The sequence below is a fragment of the Erpetoichthys calabaricus genome, chromosome 3 (genome assembly GCF_900747795.2).
Source record: "Erpetoichthys calabaricus chromosome 3, fErpCal1.3, whole genome shotgun sequence".
NCBI classification, from domain to species: domain Eukaryota; kingdom Metazoa; phylum Chordata; class Cladistia; order Polypteriformes; family Polypteridae; genus Erpetoichthys; species Erpetoichthys calabaricus.
In genome coordinates, this window is record NC_041396.2 from 141,636,962 (window position 1) to 141,658,428 (window position 21,467).

At 40.2% G+C, this 21,467-nt stretch overlaps 1 protein-coding gene across 1 annotated transcript; it reads right to left on the reverse strand.

The window, feature by feature from the left end:
- Positions 1–1,028: 1,028 nt before the first annotated feature.
- On the reverse strand, positions 1,029–18,183 carry LOC114643363 (immunoglobulin lambda-1 light chain-like). The gene is made up of 4 exons (XM_051924714.1): positions 18,121–18,183; positions 17,730–17,959; positions 3,987–4,029; positions 1,029–1,554 (listed from the first exon to the last, which is right to left on the reverse strand). Exons 1-4 carry the CDS (start codon positions 18,167–18,169, stop codon positions 1,220–1,222), a joined length of 657 nt encoding a protein of 218 aa, XP_051780674.1. The 5' UTR covers positions 18,170–18,183; the 3' UTR covers positions 1,029–1,219.
- Positions 18,184–21,467: the final 3,284 nt, after the last annotated feature.

Below are 21,467 nucleotides of genomic sequence, written 5' to 3' on the forward strand. Positions count from 1 at the left end.
TATGTAGGTTTTAAAATAAGTCCGATTTAAAGCGTGACATAAAAACATCTCATAAAATTGTTGCACAAAATCGTTGCACTTTAGGCTTAGGATTTTATATATTGTATATAGAGTAGATAAAGTCAACACACCTGAGCAGTATTATAAATTGTCCCTTTAAATTCAAATAATAGAAAACAATAGGATATCTTACCTTATAGCATACTTTAGATTTATAGCTGCTAGGTTATGATTCATAGTGGATGGTTTTCGAGAGGAAGTATACCAAGACTGCACACACCTCTGGTGTGCTAGGTGGCAGCATTCCTAGTCTGGTGTACATTACACAGATCCACAACCGCTAGGCATACTGGGAGTTATAGTGCCGTGGGCCAGCCCTGTGGAGTTACATGGGTGCTTTCAGGGGGTGCTGCAAGGAACAGCTGTCCCTACATTGTGAGACTTCCATCTAACCTGAAGTGCTTCCAAGGTGTGATGTGGCAGCACCAGAAGTACTCCCGGGTCTGGAATAAAAGAGGCCCCTCTACCTTAGCCAGGCAAGTTGGAGTTTGGAGGTGTAGGACAAGGCATGCCTGGAGGAGAGTGGAGGTGATTCATTATTACATTGTGTCTACTTGTGTGCTAGAAGGAATAACTTGTGAAAGATACTTTTATATAATAAAATCTAACACCTTGAGTGTTTTTTGTTTTATTTAAATCAAGTTATTATAAAAGTACAGAGCAAATACCTGTCACTACAGGTGTGTACACACCTTTTAAATAAGAATGTGATGGGCTAGTTTTCTATACATTTTTTCACATTTCAGGATCACTGGGCACTTGAGCCTATCTCAGCAGTATTAGGTGCAAAGCAGCAACAACACTGGATGGGCCAGCAGTTCCTCTGTAGACCCCATTTATGCACACACCCATATGTGGCCAGTCAAGTTAATTTACACATCCTGAGGTTAGTGACTTGCATGAAGCAGGTTTGGCAACATTATATAAGTAAACATGAGACAGGAAATTGTAAAAAACAGAAATGCAGTAAAAAAGAGTCCACTATGTGACAAACTTTAATAAAAAGGTGTGCATAACATGAAACACATTGGACATTGTAAATCTAAACAGCAGTAGCTGTACAGTAGTACCGTAACTACAGCATAAAACAGAAGCCTATGAGTAAAGAAGAAGAGATTCTCACAAAATGAGAAAGGCAGAAAATTCAGTAACACTTTTTCTACTGTGCACAGTTTGCACTGCTGATACTCTTCTTCATGGGGGAACTCAGGGCTTGGTGACTCAATTGGCAGGAGAATTCCTGACCAGACTGCCACTCTTCAGCACTCAGCTGTAAGAAACTACTGAGATGATAACTGCCATCAGACTGCTGCTCACCCTCACTGGTCTGGATTTCGCGCCCTGTCTTGGTAATGCCACCTGCTGCCCACAAAACATTCAAAGACCCAGGATAGAAGCCTTGGGCCAAACAAAGCAGGGTGGCCTTGCCAGTGCTGGACAGCTCTTCTTTGGAGGGGGGGAACAAGGTCATCAAGGGTGGGGTGGTAGCTTTACCTGCAAAAAAAAAAATACTGTTTATTTTATATATAGTGTATAGTACCTTTCAATGGTGCCTTATAAATACTGTTGGAACCCAGAGAGGTTAAATCCATGCTAACAGTCACACAGAGAGTTAATTACAAGTATTAGACCCTGTAAAGGACAGCCGGGTCCCATGCCCGGCAGGGACGCCTCTGCTACATCTGTTCCGGGGGAGCAGCCATGGACTGTTCAATACCTCCCCCGGGACGCTTGGTGGCAGCCTCCCTGGCAGCCAATGATTCCCCAGCCCAGCGCATGGCTCCATGGGAGATGGAGTCCTTCACAGCCTGGTTGGGGGCTCGGATGGCCGCCAGGGGGAGCTGCGTGGAGTCAGCAGCCTGGCTGGTCATACCTTCAGCCCCACCCGGAAGGGCAATTAGGACCAGGTGTCCAAGCACCTGGACCGCTTCCAGGTGGGATATAAAAAGGGCCAGCCACCACCACTCAGAGAGCCAGAGTCGGGAGGAAGAGGACTAAGCCTGAGGAGGAGTGGTGGTGCTGAGGTGGAGAGAAGTGTGGTTTGTTGTATTTGAAGTGCTTTTGGGACTGTGTTGGGCCTGTGGGACACGGGGAAGGCGTGCCCCATGGCTGAAGAGAAATAAAAAAAGCCTTTTATTAAAGTACGTGCCTCTGCCTGAGTCTGTGCCGGGTCGGGCGCTATATAGCGCCTTTTACAACCCTTTGAGTTTTAATGTTCAGGGTTTAGCCACTAAGTGGCATTACCTTTATACAAATTACAAACTTTATCCACTTATAAGGTGTTTAATTTTCTTAAGATGAGGCCAAACCAGAGTAAGACTTATCAGCCAAAGGAAAATAGCAAACTTAAGACAATGTGTTTAATTCCACGCACTAATCAGCTCAGTCATTAGGATGCAAGTAACACTCTTTGCATTTATACCAATGCAGGGTCAAATTCTCTCTCTCTCTCTCTGTGTTCCTATTTAAAATAAGTTTTAAAGTCACAGTTTGTAAGTTTTGTTTAATTTCTTTTTAGCTTTACAATTTGAAATACTTCTTCTAGGTCTTCTCATAGAATCCCCTTATCAATCCTTTTCACCATCCTCACATAACTGAGCTAGTCTTGGTATAATTCTAGTAGTGTAGCACTGATAAGTCCTTCTAATATTTATAAAGTAAGAATATGTATATACAGTATATAAATATACACCAAAAATACACCACTATCTAGATGTGAAAACAATTAAGTACAATCTGTCTTGACTTGTTCTCCACACGAGATGCTATATATGCCCAACATTCCAAAACTGTAGCCCTTTTATTTGGTTGGGTGCCGTGTCTGGTTGTGGATACACACAAGTTCATTGGAACCCCTAAGTCTTTTCTCTTAAAATATACTTCCAGACAACCCCTTCCATACAAACTGTGTAATCACATTATAGCATTTCCTTTGTCATATGTCCAGTATTAATGGGCTTGCTATAGTCCATCTATTAGTCACTCATTTATCTTTGAGCCACTGTTCTTTGTTATATTCCTCTATTACACTCTCCTTGTACCAAAAAGGAAAATGTGACACTTTATGTTTTAACTTTGACCCTTTATTCTATAATAATATGAAAGTCACAGCCCTCTAAAAGTCTAGGCAGACAAAATGTACAGTGTGCTCATTTATCATAAATATTCAGCAGATTTATGAAACAGTATTTTGACTGTTTAAAACAAAATTACATTACTATCCTACAAGAAGGCATTGATGAAGAAGGCTCAAACTGAACCACTTCAAAGGAGACAGGAATATTTGGAGAAGAAACATTCTGACATGAGGAGGATGTGCAAAGTGCTCAGAATGAGTGATCTGTCTGCCAATTAAACTCAGGTCCATGAAGACAGGAGGCTGCTTCATTGGTTACAGCACCATAAGTACAATTCAGTTACACAATAATAATTTATTATATAAGAATAGTAAATTATTATTAATAATTTATTTAATGGATAATAACCGGTTATTATTAATAGAAATAGTAGTTTAATTGACCTTTTAAAAATATTTATATTTATTATGCTTCTTCATGATCCACTCAGTCAGTCATAGAGTTTCTGTATTACAAATACACACTTAGATGCTACTCCCACAAGTGTGCTCTTCTGATCATATATCACTTCCAAAGGTATGCAATGAATATATCTAAAAATATTATTTTTCTTTTTTAAAGATAGAATGCATACTATTTAACATGTATGTGTAAAGCTGTGGCAATGCACCATATTGAGAGATTTACCAGGTATATAAGGTTAACAAACTTCAGTAGTATTATAAATTGCCCCTTTAAATTCAAATAATAGAAAATAACAGGATATCTTACCTTACAGCTTAGTTTAGATTTATAACTGCTAGGTTATGATCTTTCTGTTTAAAATACATTTGTTAAATGAAAACTCACCCACTTCCAGCTTGGTGCCTCCACCAAAAGTAGCAGTACCCACACAGTATTACAGAGCATTTCAAAAAATACACTGTACGTTTCTGCTCTAATGAAGCCACACCTTAAGGATGACACCCATCTTATTCAACTGCAAACACTGAAGAATAACTATAATCTCTTTATCTTTCTCTTTCAGTTTAATTTCTGCAGTTTAAAGCTTCTTTTAGTTTCCACCACACACATAGCAGTTACTATATTCTGTCCTATTCAGAGAAGTAGATTAAATTAATTTTGTTTACAGATTCATCCTCATTGACTAAAGGCAGATATCAAATTAAGTAATGAATATGATGAAAGAGTAATAATAAATTAAATTAAGGTGGATATTATACAGAACAACAGACTGATGTAATATATATAAAGAAAGAAGATATTTGTGTTATAGTCTGGGTGGCACAGAGATGGAAGAAGATATTTGTGTTATAGTCTGGGTGGCACAGAGATGGAAGAAGATATTTGTGTTATAGTCTGGGTGGCACAGAGATGGAAGAAGATATTTGTGTTATAGTCCGGGTGGCACAGAGATACGGGGGTTAGTGCTATTGCTTGTGCTATCGCTTCACAGATCCAGCATTATGGGATCCAATCCTGTGCTGAGTTTATATTTCTGTGGAGTTTACACCTTCTCCATTTGTCCTCCAGATTTTATCCCACAATAAAAAAGTTGGTGTGTTTGGCTAATTTGCCATTGTAAGTACCATGGAAGACAGATGGGCATGTAACTGGACGAGGAAATGGCTTCCTGCCCAGCCTGCAGGCATAAAAAGGATGTACCAGTGGAAGCCTGAGGCCAGGAGCAGTTCCATCCCCCATATGGCAGGTGGCAGCGGTTTTCCCAAGGTGTCCCATTGGTACATGGGTACAGCCCTGTTGGGGTCCCTGGGTGCCATTAGAGGGCATAGTCAGGGGAGGACCTCCCTGGTTTCCACCTGACCTGAAAGTGCTTCCAAGAGGACACTATGGCGTTGGAAGCATTAATGGGTCCATCTTCAAAGCAACTCCTTTTAAGCTGGACCGATTAATGCTTCCAGTGTGACACTCAACAAGAGAAGCAGAAGGAGAGAAAGGTTCACTTGTTTATAATTGTGGTTTGGTTGCTTTTGCATGTCTGGTGTTGTATTGGGTTGAAATAAAAATCCTTTATTTGAACCCGGGAGTGTGTTGGGTGGTATTGTATCTGAGGTTTGGGGCTCAGTGGTTCCCCCTTGTGGCCACTCCATGCTAAACTGGTCTGGTGTGTGAGTAGGTGGGCCCTGCTCAAGTCTCACATTCCTGTTTAGTTTCTATCTTGAATTTAATGCCAGCTAGAATAAGCTCAGCCATTGATGCTCCTTGGGTTACATTGTAATGCATAAACAAATACTTTTTGATAAAGGTGTATTTCTCTTGATATTCTGATAAGCAACTTCAAAAACAAGTTTGATATTTTTCAAGTTGAAGTTATTTCTTCACAATCATGGAATTTATTAGTTTGCCACATGAAACTGTGATCTAAAATGAAGCATTTTTTATTAATTAAAAAAAACACCTAGCCTGCTCTTGTGCTTTAAAATTTAGGTGAAGGGTACCAGGGTCCAATCTAAAAACAAAACCTTAAAACTTACTGAACAAGTCCATTTTTCAAGCTAAGACTGTTATCAAGTATTGATTTGTGTCTTGAGATTGCACACCATATTGCAAAACAGTGTATCCGTTTTGTTTTAGGGTGGAAAACTGCAAAATGCAAAGCATTCATTCATTCATTCATTTTAAAAGGTGACTGACAGTGCTCTTAACGTCACAACTTGACTTCCTCCATGGAAGCCTTTCAGTCCTTTGGGTTATACCTTGAAAAATCATCTCCAAGTGCTGTTATTGACATTGATGAATGTTGACATCTAGATGTAAATTGCTGTTCCCTTTGTGTAGACAGACAGAAAATAATCACTGAAAAACTGTCACACCATCACTCAGTCTTTATGCTTCCATACATAAAAAGCTGTATAACTAAAAAAATAGGGGATGGATGTAATTTACTTCACAGCACATGAAGGATTAAACTTTTTTGGAAATTAAGAAGTATTAGTGATGCATTTACAGTATTCAGAGTTAAAACAGACAACCATCCACAATTAATCACACTGACTGATACCAATCAAACACACAGTGAGAGCTTGTTAACTCCATGCAGACCCTGGCCCTGTGAGGCAGGAATGACACAGCTCTGTGCTGCCACCCTGCTTGTGTTAAAACATCTGTGCTAAACTTACTAAACCTTAACCTGATTTAAACTAAATGTATGCCTGTGACAATGCAGGTCGGCTCCATGATCCCACTCTTGTGTGGGAGCCTCTTGAACCCAACACCGCTGATAGTCATGACTGAGATGAGCTTAACAGATGAGAACAGTCACTTATTGCAAGGGGCAGGTGCAAAAGTGCAGAAGTGCTTTTGTTAAACAGTGGTCAAATAAGTGCAGTGCAACATCTTCAATAAATAAATAATCCAATAAAAATCAAGGACATTAAGACCAGAGACAGTCCATAAAAGCAGTGAGCCCCAATGCTTCCCTTTGAACCTGGTGTTTCCTCCCTTTATCCTGTCAGGACCTTTGCAGAAGGAGGAGATAGTCATCGACAGGTGCAGTCAGCCTTCATATCTGGACTCTGTTCCCTGCCACCCTTCCTTCAGCGTATGCAGGCAACCCGTCAATCTCCACCAAGCTCTCCCACAGCTCACCTTTGGGCCCTTGATGGCGAGATGCCATCAATTGGGCTGCTCCTACTCCCAAGAAAGCATTCAGTAGGAGCGCCCCTTTCACAGCCTCCCACGGTCCTGAGGCTCACTCCTGACCACCTGTTTCACTTCACTGAGCCTTGGCGCTTTCACTCTCTGTCTCTGCATCCCTAGCTTCCTTTTTCTTTTAACCTCCTTCACATCTCTTATGCCTTGCTCTCTCGGTCACTGGCTAGTTTGTTTTCCTCTTAGTCCTCCGATCCGCCTTTATTTCCCCAGCTAACACTCGTGCTTTCCTTTTAAAATGGGGGGGTGTGGCATAGCTGCAGCAATCAGCAGCTCCCGGTGCCAATTAAGGTCACGGGCGATCCTGCACCTGTGCAGAGCTGTATGCTCCCGCATCGCACATGGGAACTGCTCTCACCACACTACCACTACCCCATCCAAAGATGAGAGTGTGGCAATTAGTTATTTATTTAACAAAATGGCCACCTTTCTCAGCTGCCTACCCCACTTTACCACAATGCCTATAACGTTTGTCTACTTCTTGTCATTTGATTACATAGTACGAGTATGCTCAACCCGCCTCACTAGCTGTTGATAGACTACTATAACATGCACATGCAGCAGGCAGAAGCATTGCAAAATAACATAATAATCATTAAGAAATAAAGCAATAACTTTTTTTAAGTGGTGGAAATAAGCTTCCGTATGATTCGGTATAGCTGTGGGTGTACCCACAGTAAATGTCAAAACTCACACACAACAGTCTTAGTGAGCAGTACAGGAAACATATCCTGAAGTTAAGAAAATAGAAACAAGAAGATGTGATAAAATGTATTATTTCCAGTTTACTTTTTGTCACCAACGCACCTCATAATCGTGGAGGGCACGCTTTCTTATATCGAAACATTTGCTGTGTCAATGGGGATGAAGTCCGTAAGTTTGAAAAATACCAAGTTTTCCTTTAAGTAAGTGTGGCAACAATAAAATGGCCCTACATGAGTGAGAGTAGGGAAGTATGGATTGTGGTTCACTGCAGTTTGCCTGTAGACCAAACAGGTCTGTGCAAGGTGTGGTCAGCATGGTCTAGCATTACGTACTTTACCATCTGGACCAGGGGTCCTCAATCACGGTCCTGGAGGGCTGCAGTGGCTGCAGGTTTTTGCTCCAACCCAATTGCTTAATAAGAAGCCCTTATTGCTCAAGTAACACTTCCGCTTTATTTTAGTGTTCTCGCTCGTTAAGATTTTGAACTCTTATTGCTTATTTTAGTCTTAAACAGCTGTATTCTTGGTTTTTAATTGCTCCTAATCAACAATAAAATGCAAATGACAAAAGAGACCAACATTTCTCCATTTATCTTCTTACCATTTGCACCCCTGTGTATTTATCACGCACTATTGGGTTTAATTAGATACTTGGAAGGAAAGTGAAGAGAAAAAAGTGAAGGACTGAGAATTAGTCTTCCATTTTAGCCTTCAAATCATTTGGATGATATCCTTAAAAAGAGGAACAAAATCTAGGATATGAGAATTACCTGACATAGCAGAGTTAAAGCACTAACAAGCCATGAAATTAAATTATTGTCAAGAATTGCTTTCTAATTAAGCAACCGGGTTAAAACAAAAACCTGCAGCCACTGTGGCCCTCCAGGACTGTGATTGAGGATCCCTGATCTGGACTATTCATGGACATATGTGACTGATTTCAGTGTTGTTTTTAAGAACATCATATCTGAATTTTTACAGGTCAAACTCTTTTGGGTTGCTGTGTCTGAAACTATCTGTATGTAGGTTCCTTACTAGCAGGAAGCAGTGTGTAACGTGAGGAAAGTACGTACTGTGCACATTAACTTACAGCACTGAAGAACCACAGAGCTGTGTGCTGTCAGTCTTTATACAAATGTCTGCATTTCCAATGCGCACTCTGAAAAACTCCTGATGATTGCTGCTCATACCACGCTGATTGTTTCTATTTTGCGATGGTGACAAGTCCGGTTGTACAACCCCAAGTCAGAAAGAGTTGGGACAGTATGGAAAATGCAAATAAAAACAGAAAGCAGTGATTTCCAAATTCCCTTTGATTATAAAGATATTTAATATTTAGCATGGTTAACTTCATTTTTCATAAATATACATCCACTATTGCAATTGAATGCTTGTAAGACATTCAAAAAAATTGGGATGGGGCAATAATGAATTAAAAAAGTAATGATGTAAGTAGAAACAGGTTTCATGTTTTGATATAAAAGCTGCATCCAGTAAAGCCCTTGTCCTTTAGGAGCAAAGATGGGCTGAGGATCACCAACTCTTCCATGAATGTGTGAAAAAATCATTCAGTCGTTTAAAGACAACGTTTCTCAAAGACCGTTCAGAAAGGGTTTGGGTATTTCACCTTGCACAGTGCTTAAAATAATTAAAAGGTTCAAGGAAACCGGAGAAATTTCGGTGCGTAAAGAGCAAGGATGTAAGCCTAAGCTGTCTGCCTTCCAATCTCCCAGACGGCATCAAGAACATTTATGAATATGTAGTACATGGGAGTACTTTGGCAAACCCTAATTAAGTAACACAATATTCAATTACATCCTCAAATGCCAGTTACAACTGTACTATGCAAAAAGGAAGCAATAATTCCCAGAAATGCAGATAACTTTTCTGAGCTGAGAGACAAGTGGGATGGACCATCACAAAGTGGAAATATGTATTGTGGACAAATAAATGAATATTTCTTGTACTTCTTGAAAGAAATACACATTCTGTCCTCCAGACCAAAGGAAAAATGGACCATCCAAGCTGTTACCAGCTACAAGTACAGAACACCAGTATTTGAGGTGACATGGGATTATGTTAGTGCTCTGGGCAAGGGTAACTTGAATGTCTGTGTAGGCACCATTAATGCCAGAAAGTACATGCAGATTTTGGAGAAACACGTTCTGTCTTCAAGATGACATCTCTTCCATGGAGGCCCATGCATTTTTCAGAAAGACCATGCAAAACTACATTTTGCATGCATATAAAGCCATGGCTGCATAGGAAGATGAAGTGGGTATTCGACTGATTGGCCTGACGTCCTGACCTATCCCCAGTTGGAAATGTCTTTCTTATTTTGAAGCTCAAAGTTTAACAATGACAACCTTATGTTGTTGCACTCCTTAAGACTTGTTTGCAAGACAAATGGGACAAACTTATACCTGAAACATTGAATAAATTGGTTGTCTTCAGTATCTATTTGTGTAGCAAGTGTTTTGAGAAGGAAAGGCAGTGGTCAAAGATCATTTACTAACATTTTCTAATCACAGCATTCTGTTTTTACTTGCATTTTTCATAATGTTCCAACATTTTCCAAATTGGGGTTTTAGAAGACATATTGAACAGATGGTTTCCTGATTCAGTCAAAACAATCCTGAACTTAATATTTAGACGACTGTTGAAATGATTACAGAAATGAGGGGTTTCTAAGTCCAGCAGCCTAAAAGACTAAACAGAGGACTAGTTGATAAACAGGCAAATCAGTAGCCATGAATTCCACTACTTAACCTCTTTGTCTACTAAACGGTGGACAATAAAGCAGAACTCAGAAGTTTATCTTTCTTTTTTTAATTTCTCAGCTTTCCAAACCATGGTTCAGGATAACACATCATATAGAGGGTGGCCAGTGATACTCAAAATTGCCATTAATTTTGTCATTCTTCTCTTTTCTGTCAATGTCTCAAGTGAGATCCATACCAGTCATGTAGTACAGCTGGCTTTTCTAAACAATTTATTTCAGTGTCTGTCTTTCCCAGATCTGGCTTGCCCTCTTCAGCAGAGATCACAGTGCAAACCAGTGAGTGTGCCACTATGAACTGATTGAACAAGCAACTTCTCAACACATTAAAGTTCTTATGTCCTCTCAAAAAGTAAAGCCTACTCTCAGCCTTTTTGTAAAGTAAGTCAGTACTACCTACCAAATTCAGTCCAATGTTTAAATGGTCTGGATGTTTTATAAGAATGTACTGTGGTATAGTGGGTCCACAGCTACCATTAAAAGGGCCACTTTAAAATAAGTAATCACTGTACTCGCGGCTTAGCGAGGGGGCGTGGTGGTGTGTGGCTGAAGCGGTTCCTGAGGAGTTCATGATGTGGGCATTTCTCTAAGTTCACAGGTGAGAACCAGTCCACATCCGTAATTGTTCCCAGGAGCTGCTGATTGCCACAATTGCCACGTCCTCTTTATATATAGAAGCGCAAGTCGGCTAAAAAAAGGAGATGAAAGAAATAAACAGAGGTTCCAGGAAGAAAGAAGGCAGGAAGCAGCAGCAGCAGCAGGAGCAGGAGCAGTAGCAAGCCGGTGCAGGAGAGCGAGCGAGTGCAGCTGAGCAGGGAGCTTGGGTGTTTGGCCGACACCCGAGGAGCAAAAGTAGTGGTCACTCCCACTAAGTTTATTCTAAAGAGTGGGAGTGACCAGAAGGTGGATGACACTCTGCGTAAGGCCGCGGAAGGCAGCGGGAGTTGGGACTTGGGATGTGCATTTCCCAACGTGGGCGCCCTGGTCGCTGTGGAACCCAAGTTGCTGTTTGAAGGACCCTACCAGAGCCAGGGGTTGGTGAGGCGATCCGATCAGCCAAAGCAGGCAGAGCAGGTCAGCTGCAGCTACGGTGACTCCCCTGTTGTGGGGCCCGTTTGGGAGAAGCAGGGGAGCCGCCAGCAGTAGTAGAAGGGTGCACCGGATTGTTAAAAGGACTGCTTCCAGCATTGTTTTAACCTCATTTTATTTTAAAGGATTGGTTGTTTTTCTATTAATTGGTTTTAACCTCCATTTCTCAACTGTTTTTATGGATTATTTATTTAATGATGATTTTGGAAGACACTGCACTGTATTTATTTGAACACTGTTTCTTTTTGTTGTTGCTTTTAAATAAAAGCACTTTGCACTTTTACACATCACCTTGCTCCATTGTTGTGCCTCACTGCCAAGCTCATCGGTAACATTACCGACGGTGACAGGTTCAAAGGCTCCCGGAAGCAAGATGAGAGCATGGAGTCGAACCCGCATTGTCACATGTACCCCTTACACCTCTTCCCCCCCCCCCTTATGGTTACTGATCCCAAGGGTTCCCTGGTATAGCAAAAGTTTTTCACCTTCTCATTTTTTAGCAATGTTCAGTTTCAGGTTATTCTCCATGCATCAGCTTTCTGTACTGACTGCACATGACAGGAAAGTTCATTTTAATATTGGAAACAGGAGATGAGGAGGAGAGTGAAGTTAGGGAAAGTATGCTAAAGTTGTAACAAAATGAGCAATTATTTAATAAACCTTGACAAAAATCCATGTGAAAATGGGAGAGAGAAGATTGAAAGCCAGGAAAATGCATATAACTGGGGGAAAATAAATTATAGTCAAGAACAGAAAAAAAACAAAACAAAAGGGCCTTGCAAATGATCAAGCAGAATGCTGAGTCTTTTTAGTGAATACAAACTTGGATAACCAAGGTGCTAACCTTTATACCACTCAACCTGGGATGTCATGAGATCTGCAATATCACCCCTAACAATCACATATCAATCATCATTGTTAAAGTCTCAAAATGGCAGTGCCTGTAGAAACTGGAAGCCTGAACCTTTGTTAGTCAGGGTGTCAGTTTGATGAGGGGCACACACACACTACTGCACACATTAGATTCAAATAACTTAACCTGCACTTACAAGAAAACCTGGGAAGGACATGTGGGCTTGGAGGATGTTTAAAGTCCATGCACACAATGACTGGTGGGGGATTTGAATCCAATCTCCTGGAGCTGTAATGACACTAAGAGAACATTAGTACATTCATTTACTGTATCCATTCATCTACCTGGGGCCAGAAGATATCCTGGGAACATTAGGATCTTGGTTGTGTTCCATTTCATCAAGGTGTCCACTTAATTATACACCCACACTCACTCATGCTACGCCAATTTAGAGCCACCAAATTACCTACATGTCTTTCTGATGTGGGACAAAACAGGATGTGCCCAGAGGGCAGCATTAGCTCCACAAATGGCCCAGAGTCAATGCTGGGAAATGCACTCTTGAAAGGCCACAAAAGTGCCAAAATGACCACAACATGAACAATAATCAACCATGTCACAAATAATAATAATAATAATCTTGTACTTCATTTGTATTAAAAAACTTCCATAGTCCATATCAAGCACTGCCTGGAGACACTCACTGAATATCATCTGGGTGAACATTACAGCAGTGGTTAGGATACTCTCTCACTCTTTCTCTTTGTTAGCTGAGGGGCTCTCAGCACTCCAGCTGTCATCTTGTTCAGATGTTGTCAGAGTGTGCAGAGAAGTCTTGGTGTTGGAGGGTCACAGAGGGCCACAATTCAGAGGTTTCTGGGTTCAGCAGGTTGGCTTCAGCATGTCTAAGGTGCAGCAGATGTGGGGTTCTCAAGTACCAGAGTGTGGTAAGCATTTTTGTATCTTCAAGATAATTCCCCACATGGATTAATACGGTTTACCAAATACAAAAAAAACAATTAATGTTTTGGTAGAATAAAACAAGTAGTGTTTAACTAGGAACTTCATCCAGCTACTTTTTTCTAGAAATCTTTCTCAGTGTTTCTTCTGGCAGAGCCCTAGAAATACAGACTGGTGTAGCACAATTGTGAAACATGGTAAAAATGTATGATGAAAAGGAAAAGAAAATCATTAACACAATATGTATAAATAAATCTGCATTGTATGTGAAATAATATTTCATAGACAGGCTATTTGTATGAATTCCAAAGTTAATAAATGCACAGATCACAGTGGCATATTGAATATTGACTGATTTTCATTGCTGCCTATACAGGAGTGCTTAGTGAAAAACACAGTGAAAACCAGGGAGTCAAAGAGAATGCCTGGGCTGCATTTCACTAACATAATAGCTAATACTATTTTGACTATTAATGCCATTGGAGATGATTAGATCTAAAGTTTGTTTATGAAAGTTGATGGACTCTTGTTAAAATGTTCCGATCCATTTAATCAGTTCTTGTGAACACAGCTTGGTCAATATATTGTCAATCTGGAGATGGGCTGGGAGCTGGACAGATGATTGATGGCAAGATGTTCACAGGTTTGTCAGGATAAGTGACTGTTATTTTTATGAGTCATTTCCTATGGTTTTAAGAATTAAAGGGGATTGTGCCAGGTGTATTACTGTGAATCATTTGCTGTAAAAAAAAAATACCCCCTTTATTGGGCTTTACTCCCATTTGGTGTGTCTCTTGGTCTTTTCATTACATTGGTCTGTCCATTACAATAACCTTTTAGTATTTGTGTGTGATGTGTCTTCACGTTTTAAGACAAATGGATACATTTAGCCTTCCATTTTCTGAATGTGCTTCTTTCAGTGCATTGTTGTGCATAGCATGAATCCAGCCAGGCAGAGCACATACACACTCACAAGCAAACACCCTCACTTTCTCACTTACTTACACTCAGTCAAATTAAAGATATCGCCTTCGCTTTCCAAAATTTACTGGTTTTCAATTTTTTAAAAAAGGTTTGTGGCTCCTATTCTCTGTAACTCAATTCCTTTATCTATTTGTGTGGATTCATATGCCATAACATTCAAGTCAAGAATAAAAACCTACTTGTTTTCTATATATTTTAATTTCTTACCCAATATTTAAGAGTTTTCGCAATACCCCTATAACTCTGTCTGGTATTGTTGCTGTACATAATATGTTAAGTTAGGGTGTGTTGGGAAGTGTGGTTTGTTTTTGTCCTTAAGCTGTGGCAGGATTGGGTGCTTTGGGTTGGGTACTGTTGGGTTACACTATTCACTTCTGAATTAGCTTGCCTTCAGATTTCTTGTGTGCATTTTGATCACAAACAAAGGTTAGGTTGGGAAGACTTATTATCCCAGAGTGAGATGTTTATGTCTCTTTTTCTATTTTTGTCTATCACAATATTTACCATGTTTTTTTTTTTTCATTTTACACTGGATTTGCAGTGTTCATTTTAATACTTGTTTTTTTTTAGTAAAATTGTTAGGTTTTCTTTTACTACTACACTGTAATCTTTTTAGTCTTGCAAAATATCTTGTGATAATGCAATGTAAAATTGATTGTTTGTTGTGCACTTTAGAAAGTAAACTTGAGTACCTTAAACAAACCCACTAAGACATTCATGCAACTTGCTACCTCTGCTCAGACACTGACAGGGTGCAGAATTCTCAGAGGTCCTGGAGCTGTGAGGCAGAAGTGCCGTATTCTAACTCAAAATGCAAATAAAGGCATTGATGTGTATATCATCAGTCTCTGGTTATCTTATCCTGCAGTTGCCAGTTTAAGTATTGCGGTCTTAGTATTACAGGAAAGGCTTTTTGTAGAAGTAAAAGCAATACTCTGCTCACTGTGTGAGAACCCTCACAGTTATGGCATGCACAGTATTAGACAGCATTATCTTCTAGCTGCACATCATCAATATTAAAACCCGTTATCTACCACTGTCCTATTTGTAGGACAGCGACATATATGTCTATATCTGTCGCAACGAAGCAACCACGTGATCCGGGGTACATTCACAGCAGACTTGAGGTTGTGCGTCACAACACTTCCACGAAAGCGGCCATGTGCCATATAGCGTGTGGGCGACAGGTTGTGCTTTGTGTCTTTGGAGGCAGCTTCTGACGTTCCCTACCTGTGATGGCGAGTCTGGACATTTTGTGCTAGTTTGCTGGGACGGAGAGATTGACGCAATGTAAGTAAACTATCTAACTCTCCGTATTGTTAACTTGTATTCTAATCGCACTTACATAGACGTTATTCTGCGACATTTCCCACTGTCCTGTGAATAGGACATTGGGATGATCGCATGCATATAGTGCCTTTATCTAAAGCGCACCTTATTTATCTTTTTTTGCGTAGCGAGACATGGCAAAAAGGTGCATCACCCTAGATGAAGTGTCACAGCTTCTGGAAGACTGCGAGGAAAAATACTTGGAAGCTACTGTCTGTGTGCTACCGCCAAATACCAGTCAATTGTCAGACGAAGATGAAGGGGATGAGGACGTTGCCAATGCAGGAAATGTAACTGTTGCTGATGTTCCTGGAGAGCTAGAAGTCGAAATGGTTGGAGAAGACATGGAAGACGACACATTGTTTGAAAATGAGGGGGATGACGCTGAAACGGAAGAGAATCAAACATCAACAAGTTCTGCACCTCCAGCGAAACGGCCAAGGAAGAAGAAATGTCCTGCGCCGTCCTGGACAAAGCAGAAGAAGCCAGCCTTCCCAAAGACATCTGCTCTGAATGGACAGGCCGCCGGTGTTGCAGAAAATAATCTGAGACAAACTTTAGCCCAACATAATCCTGTGCAACTCTTTGAGGAGTTCTTTTCGCCAGAGATATATGACCTAATCTGTAAAGAAACAGTTCGCTATTCAACGGATTTTAGGAATGATCATGAATTTCATACATCAACTGAAGAAGTGAAGGTCTTCCATGGGATTTTGATTATAACTGGATATCATAAAGTCCCGTCAGAAGCAGACTATTGGAGTGATGCAGAAGATCTTGTCGTACCTATTGCCAAGAATGCTATGTCCCGAAACCGATTTCAGAAATTGAAAAGTTATATTCATTTTGTGGACAATTCTACTGCAGACAGCAACATAGGTGACCGATCATTCAAGGTGAAGCCGTTGTTTGAACTCTTGAATGAGAATTTCTGTAAATTTGGCTGTTTTACACCCAATATCAGCATTGATGAGATGATCGTGAAATATTATGGGAGAAACAGCCTGTATCAATTTATAAAGGGAAAGCCCATCAGATTTGGGTATAAATATTGGGCCATATGCTCCAGCGAAGGATACTGTTATACCTTCACATTTTATTGTGGAAAGGAAACAACTGCAACAGATGTGCCACTTGGTTCTCGCGTTGTCTTGAATGCTGTACAACATATTGCTGATCCAAGCAGCTATGCTCTGTATTTTGATAACTTTTTTACAAACATGGATCTGCTCTCTCAACTGGCAGATAGAGGATTTCGAGCAACCGCTACCATTAGAGAAAACAGGATCAATAGAACATGTCCAATGAAGTCATCAAAAGAGATGAAAAAATCAGATCGTGGTGCCAGCGAGTACGTCTATGACAGAACATCAGAGGTACTTCTCGTGCGTTGGCACGACAATAACATTGTAACAGTTGCCACTAATCATGACTCTATTGAGCCGCTTCATGATGTCAAGCGACGTGTAAAAGGCCAGAAAGAAAAGAGCACGGTGAAAATGCCTAATTTGATATATAATTACAATGCGTACATGGGCGGTGTTGACCATCATGACTGGCTTGTTTCAAAATACTGTGTTTCTATACGTGGAAAGAAATGATACTGGCCCCTGTTTACTCGCTGCATTGACATGGCAATAGTGAATGCGTGGATTCTGCACAAAAGTATCCATGGGGGAAATGCCATATCATTGAAGGATTTCAGACGAGCAATTGCCATAGTTTATTTGAAGACCACTGTCCAACGCAAGCATGCAGGAAGACCCAGGGTGCCCAGACTACCAACAGGAGCTGACATGATGCGATACGATGGCGTGGGACATTTTTTGATGCAGAGGGATAAACAGCGTCGCTGTCAGCGTAAAGGATGCAAAGGCAAGCCTAAAACATATTGCAACAAGTGCAATACAACACTTTGCCGTACTTGCTTTCAGCCATTTCATGATAAGTAGTGTTGGCATTTGGACTATGATTCCTCTTATGTTTGGTAACTTTCTTGTAAGGTCATAATTGTGAGCAATAAATGTATATGTTCTCATATTGTACATAGAGCTTCTGTTATGTGAAGTCATCCCAGTGTCCTATTTAGAGGACAGGCTGTATCTACATAAGTAAACAAAAAGAAACATGATTACATGGTCTTTCTGTTCCAGGGACTCCAAATGACAATAACTTTACAACGGAAACAAAAAAAATTTTAAAAAATTAATTTGGGAGATAACGGGTTTAAGATATTCCATTCTTCCAGAATTCTCCTCTGATGCTCTAAACCGTGCTGGAAGTCCTGATGCTCGATTTGAATCATATAGTAAGTACCGGGGTGCACTACCAGTCTTCTGCTGGTACCATGTAATAGACCAGGTGCCTGTACTGGGTGCACAGGAAATTCTGACCGCCTGTCCAGGATTTACAAAAATCCTTTTCTCTTGGGTAAGAACCAATGCTTCTAAACCTGTAACATAAAAGAATGCAACATTACATGACATAAATATTAAAAAACTGGTGTAAAATAAAAAGGCTACAGCGGTATAACAGCTAAAAAAACACTATTTCTATGTTGCAATTGTTTTTTTTACAGACAGTGATTAAGTTGATCTCCAGGAAGACACTAACCGGTCAGAGACAGCAGGACGAGAGGGACCAGACCACTGCCGAACACCATGGTTGCTGCCAGTTGGTAATGCTGAACACATTGCTTCTTTGTCAGCACGTCAAATAGGTGCTTGTGCTCCTCCCATGAATAAAATTAAACAAATAATAGAGTAAGATGCAAAATTAGCCAAAAGTATTTGTTTAACCCATTTCAAACTTTTTTAATATATCTTTTATTCTGTTAATTCTATTAATTAATCATTACATTAGTAAAACTTTTTTTTTTTTTTTTTTCATTCACATTTAGGTTTGGTACAATCTAACATATAAAGCTGACTGTGTGTTTATGTAGGCTCTATTTCATTTTGAAATTTAGTTGGTGTACCAACCCTGGGCAGCACCATATTCCCCTGCTAGCAATATATGTAACATTCATATTCATTCATCATGAATAATTCTATTCATAATTGAATGTATGAAAAATTGAGAAAAGCTGCATTACATTTTCTGATATGATATTATAAGTTCAACAGCATTTCATGTCAACACGTAATTATTGCTATTATATTTTTTAAGGAAGGTATTTTACTATACTTATTGGAACATCACAGCAAGCACACTTGTTAAACTGCAGCCTTACAAATCTGGTGTGATGGAAGTTCCTTTGAGATCAAATTTAACTCCAGCTTGGTCGTGCCACTCTCCACCTTTCTTTCCTTCTTTCTAACTTGGATTTCTTTTTGTTGTTTAAAGCCATGCAGTTAAGTTCATTTGATTATCAACTGTAAAGTGAGTGAGGGAGGGAGGGTGTGGTGTGCATGTGTGCTCTGTGGTGGATTGGATTTCTATCCAGCATGGACTTCTGTAAGACTTCCATTGCTGCCAGAATTATGTGCAGATCAGTGGGATTTCAGCTAATTGTTATGAAAATGTAAACAACTAATTTAATTTAAAAAGAAGAATTTGAAATGTTTACAATGAAGCAGGACTGCACAATAACACAGTGGTTAGCATCACGTCTCCATCTGTTCAGGTTTGTTTCCCATTCTCCCTACTCTAAGCAAGGAGTTTGCCCATTATCTCTGTCACCTTTTTTCATCTCACATCATAAAGGATGCATATTAGGATAATTCCATCCATTTTCTAACTTGGTAATCCAGTGTTAGGGATACAAGGAGCCAGTGCTCATTCTATTAGCAAACATAGATGAACTTACAAATTCCAATCAAGCAGTTGCCAAGCTGCGATTCCGGCCTAGTGTTTTGAAATGTGAGGCAACGTTAATAACTGTTGTGCTAATTGTTTGTTCATGTTTATTAATAATGTGTTTAATCATATCTATTACACCTTTGTGAGTTAAAAACAGCATCTTTTAAAATATATTTTACACACTCGTTTGACATTTTTAGGTCAAGGTAGTTTTAAGAAGGTTCTCATTCTATTAGTATTGAGTGCAAGACAGAAACCCATCCATCCATCCATTATCCAACCCGCTATATCCTAACTACAGGGTCACGGGGGTCTGCTGGAGCCAATCCCAGCCAACACAGGGTGCAAGGCAGGAAACAAACCCCGGGCAGGGCGCCAGCCCACCACAGGGCACACACACACACACACACCAAGCACACACTAGGGACAATTTAGAATCGCCAATGCACCTAACCTGCATGTCTTTGGACTGTAGGAGGAAACCGGAGTAATACCTTAACTAATACTTCATTTATAATTTTCTGCCCTTTTTTGCTTGAATGACCATGCAGGATGTGTTTTGCTTTTCTTAAAAACTTTGAACAAACTAAACCAAGTTTGAGATATTTTTCTGGTACAAATTCGATTGCTCACATTCTTTTTAGTTTCTAAGAAGTGGGTACACTTCAACAAACTAGTCTAAGTATAATTCAAAGTTTTTTTGTTCTGTTGATTATCTCTATTAGTTATCATTGCTATAAATTACAACTTGTTTGAAAGGGTTTTTGGTTACCATTAAAGTTCATAATCGCAAATAGATGCAAGAGAAGTCATTCAATATACTCACATCATCAGCCCAGATGGTCTTAAAATTCACAAAGGAAAGACAACGGTGTTGAAGGTGAATGCAGACTGGTAAGGGCTAATCAGACTAGATGGAGGTGGTAGAAGCCTATATGTAACTTAGAGTGTGGTGGACAAGTAAGGAGGAACAGATATGAACATCAAAGCTAGGATCAACAAGTCAAAATCAGTATTTATTCAGCTCAAGAACATCAGCAGCTCTTCCAAGATACATTTCCTTAATTCCAACATTAACTTCTGTAGGGCACTGAAATGTGGAGAATTACCAAGACTGCCAGGAGAAAGATTCAAACATTTGTGGACCAGTGTTTGTGAAGGATTCTTTGCACTCACTGGACAAAAGCCATCAGCAATAATGACCTGTGGCAAAGACAACTGCAGCATCCCACATAAGAGGAAATACTGAGAAGAAGGTTGGGATGGGATAGAGGATTCATGTGAAAATAAAGTTCTCTCTCTCTCTCATATTCAACTTTCCAGTCTTTTTGTGTGTTCTATGTAGGGAATGTCTCCAGGTTACTACAATATAAACAAATGAAAGCATCATCAACACCAGGGTTGTACTATTCTGGTTTGTATCTTCCATTAAACTCATACCTTAACTATCCATCCATCCATTATCCAACCCACTATATCCTAACTACAGCATCACGGGGGTCTGCTGAAGCCAATCCCAGCCAACACAGGGCGCAAGTCAGGAAACAAACCCCGGGCAGGGCGCCAGCCCACCACAGGGCACACACACCTACACATCAAGCACACACTAGGGACAATTTAGGATCACCAATGCACCTAACCTGCATGTTTTTGGACTGTGGAAGGAAACCGGAGCACCCGGAGGAAACCCCCACGCAGACATGGGGAGAACATACAAACTCCATGCAGGCAGGACCCGGGAAGCGAACAAGACCATCTGGGCTAATTATATATATATTGTGGTTGCATGAATGAATGCATGGGTCCAAAAAGGAATGCTGGAGCACCGGGTCATCCAATTTAATCAGCAGTGGTCTCAAAAGTAAAACAAGCAGACTTTAGCACAGCTAAAGAAAACATAAAACAAACAAAAAAAAAAAAAGGAGACTTTCAAGGCTTGGTTAGTCTGTTCTCTTGTATGGGTCAGATAATGTAGGAGTTTCATCCTGTGGTCTGCTTGGCCTATAAAAAATATATACTAGCCATCCCCGACAGGTTCAGTGAGGAGGGCCCTGCCTGGTTCCCTACTCCTGACGTCATGCTTCCTCCTCCCCTCTCCCGCTGCCTCTATGTCGGATTAGCGCGAACATATCACTCCTGCAAGTGAACTATGGTTCTTA

Coding starts and splice junctions, on each gene's coding strand:
- LOC114643363 (XM_051924714.1), bottom strand. CDS start 18,169: ATGGTGTTCGGCAGTGGTCTGGTCCCTCTCGTCCTGCTGTCTCTGACC. Junction 17,960..18,120: donor CGTCCTGCTGTCTCTGACCG/GTTAGTGTCTTC, acceptor TTTATGTTACAG/GTTTAGAAGCATTGGTTCTT. Junction 4,030..17,729: donor GAATGGAATATCTTAAACCC/GTTATCTCCCAA, acceptor CTGTAATACTGT/GTGGGTACTGCTACTTTTGG.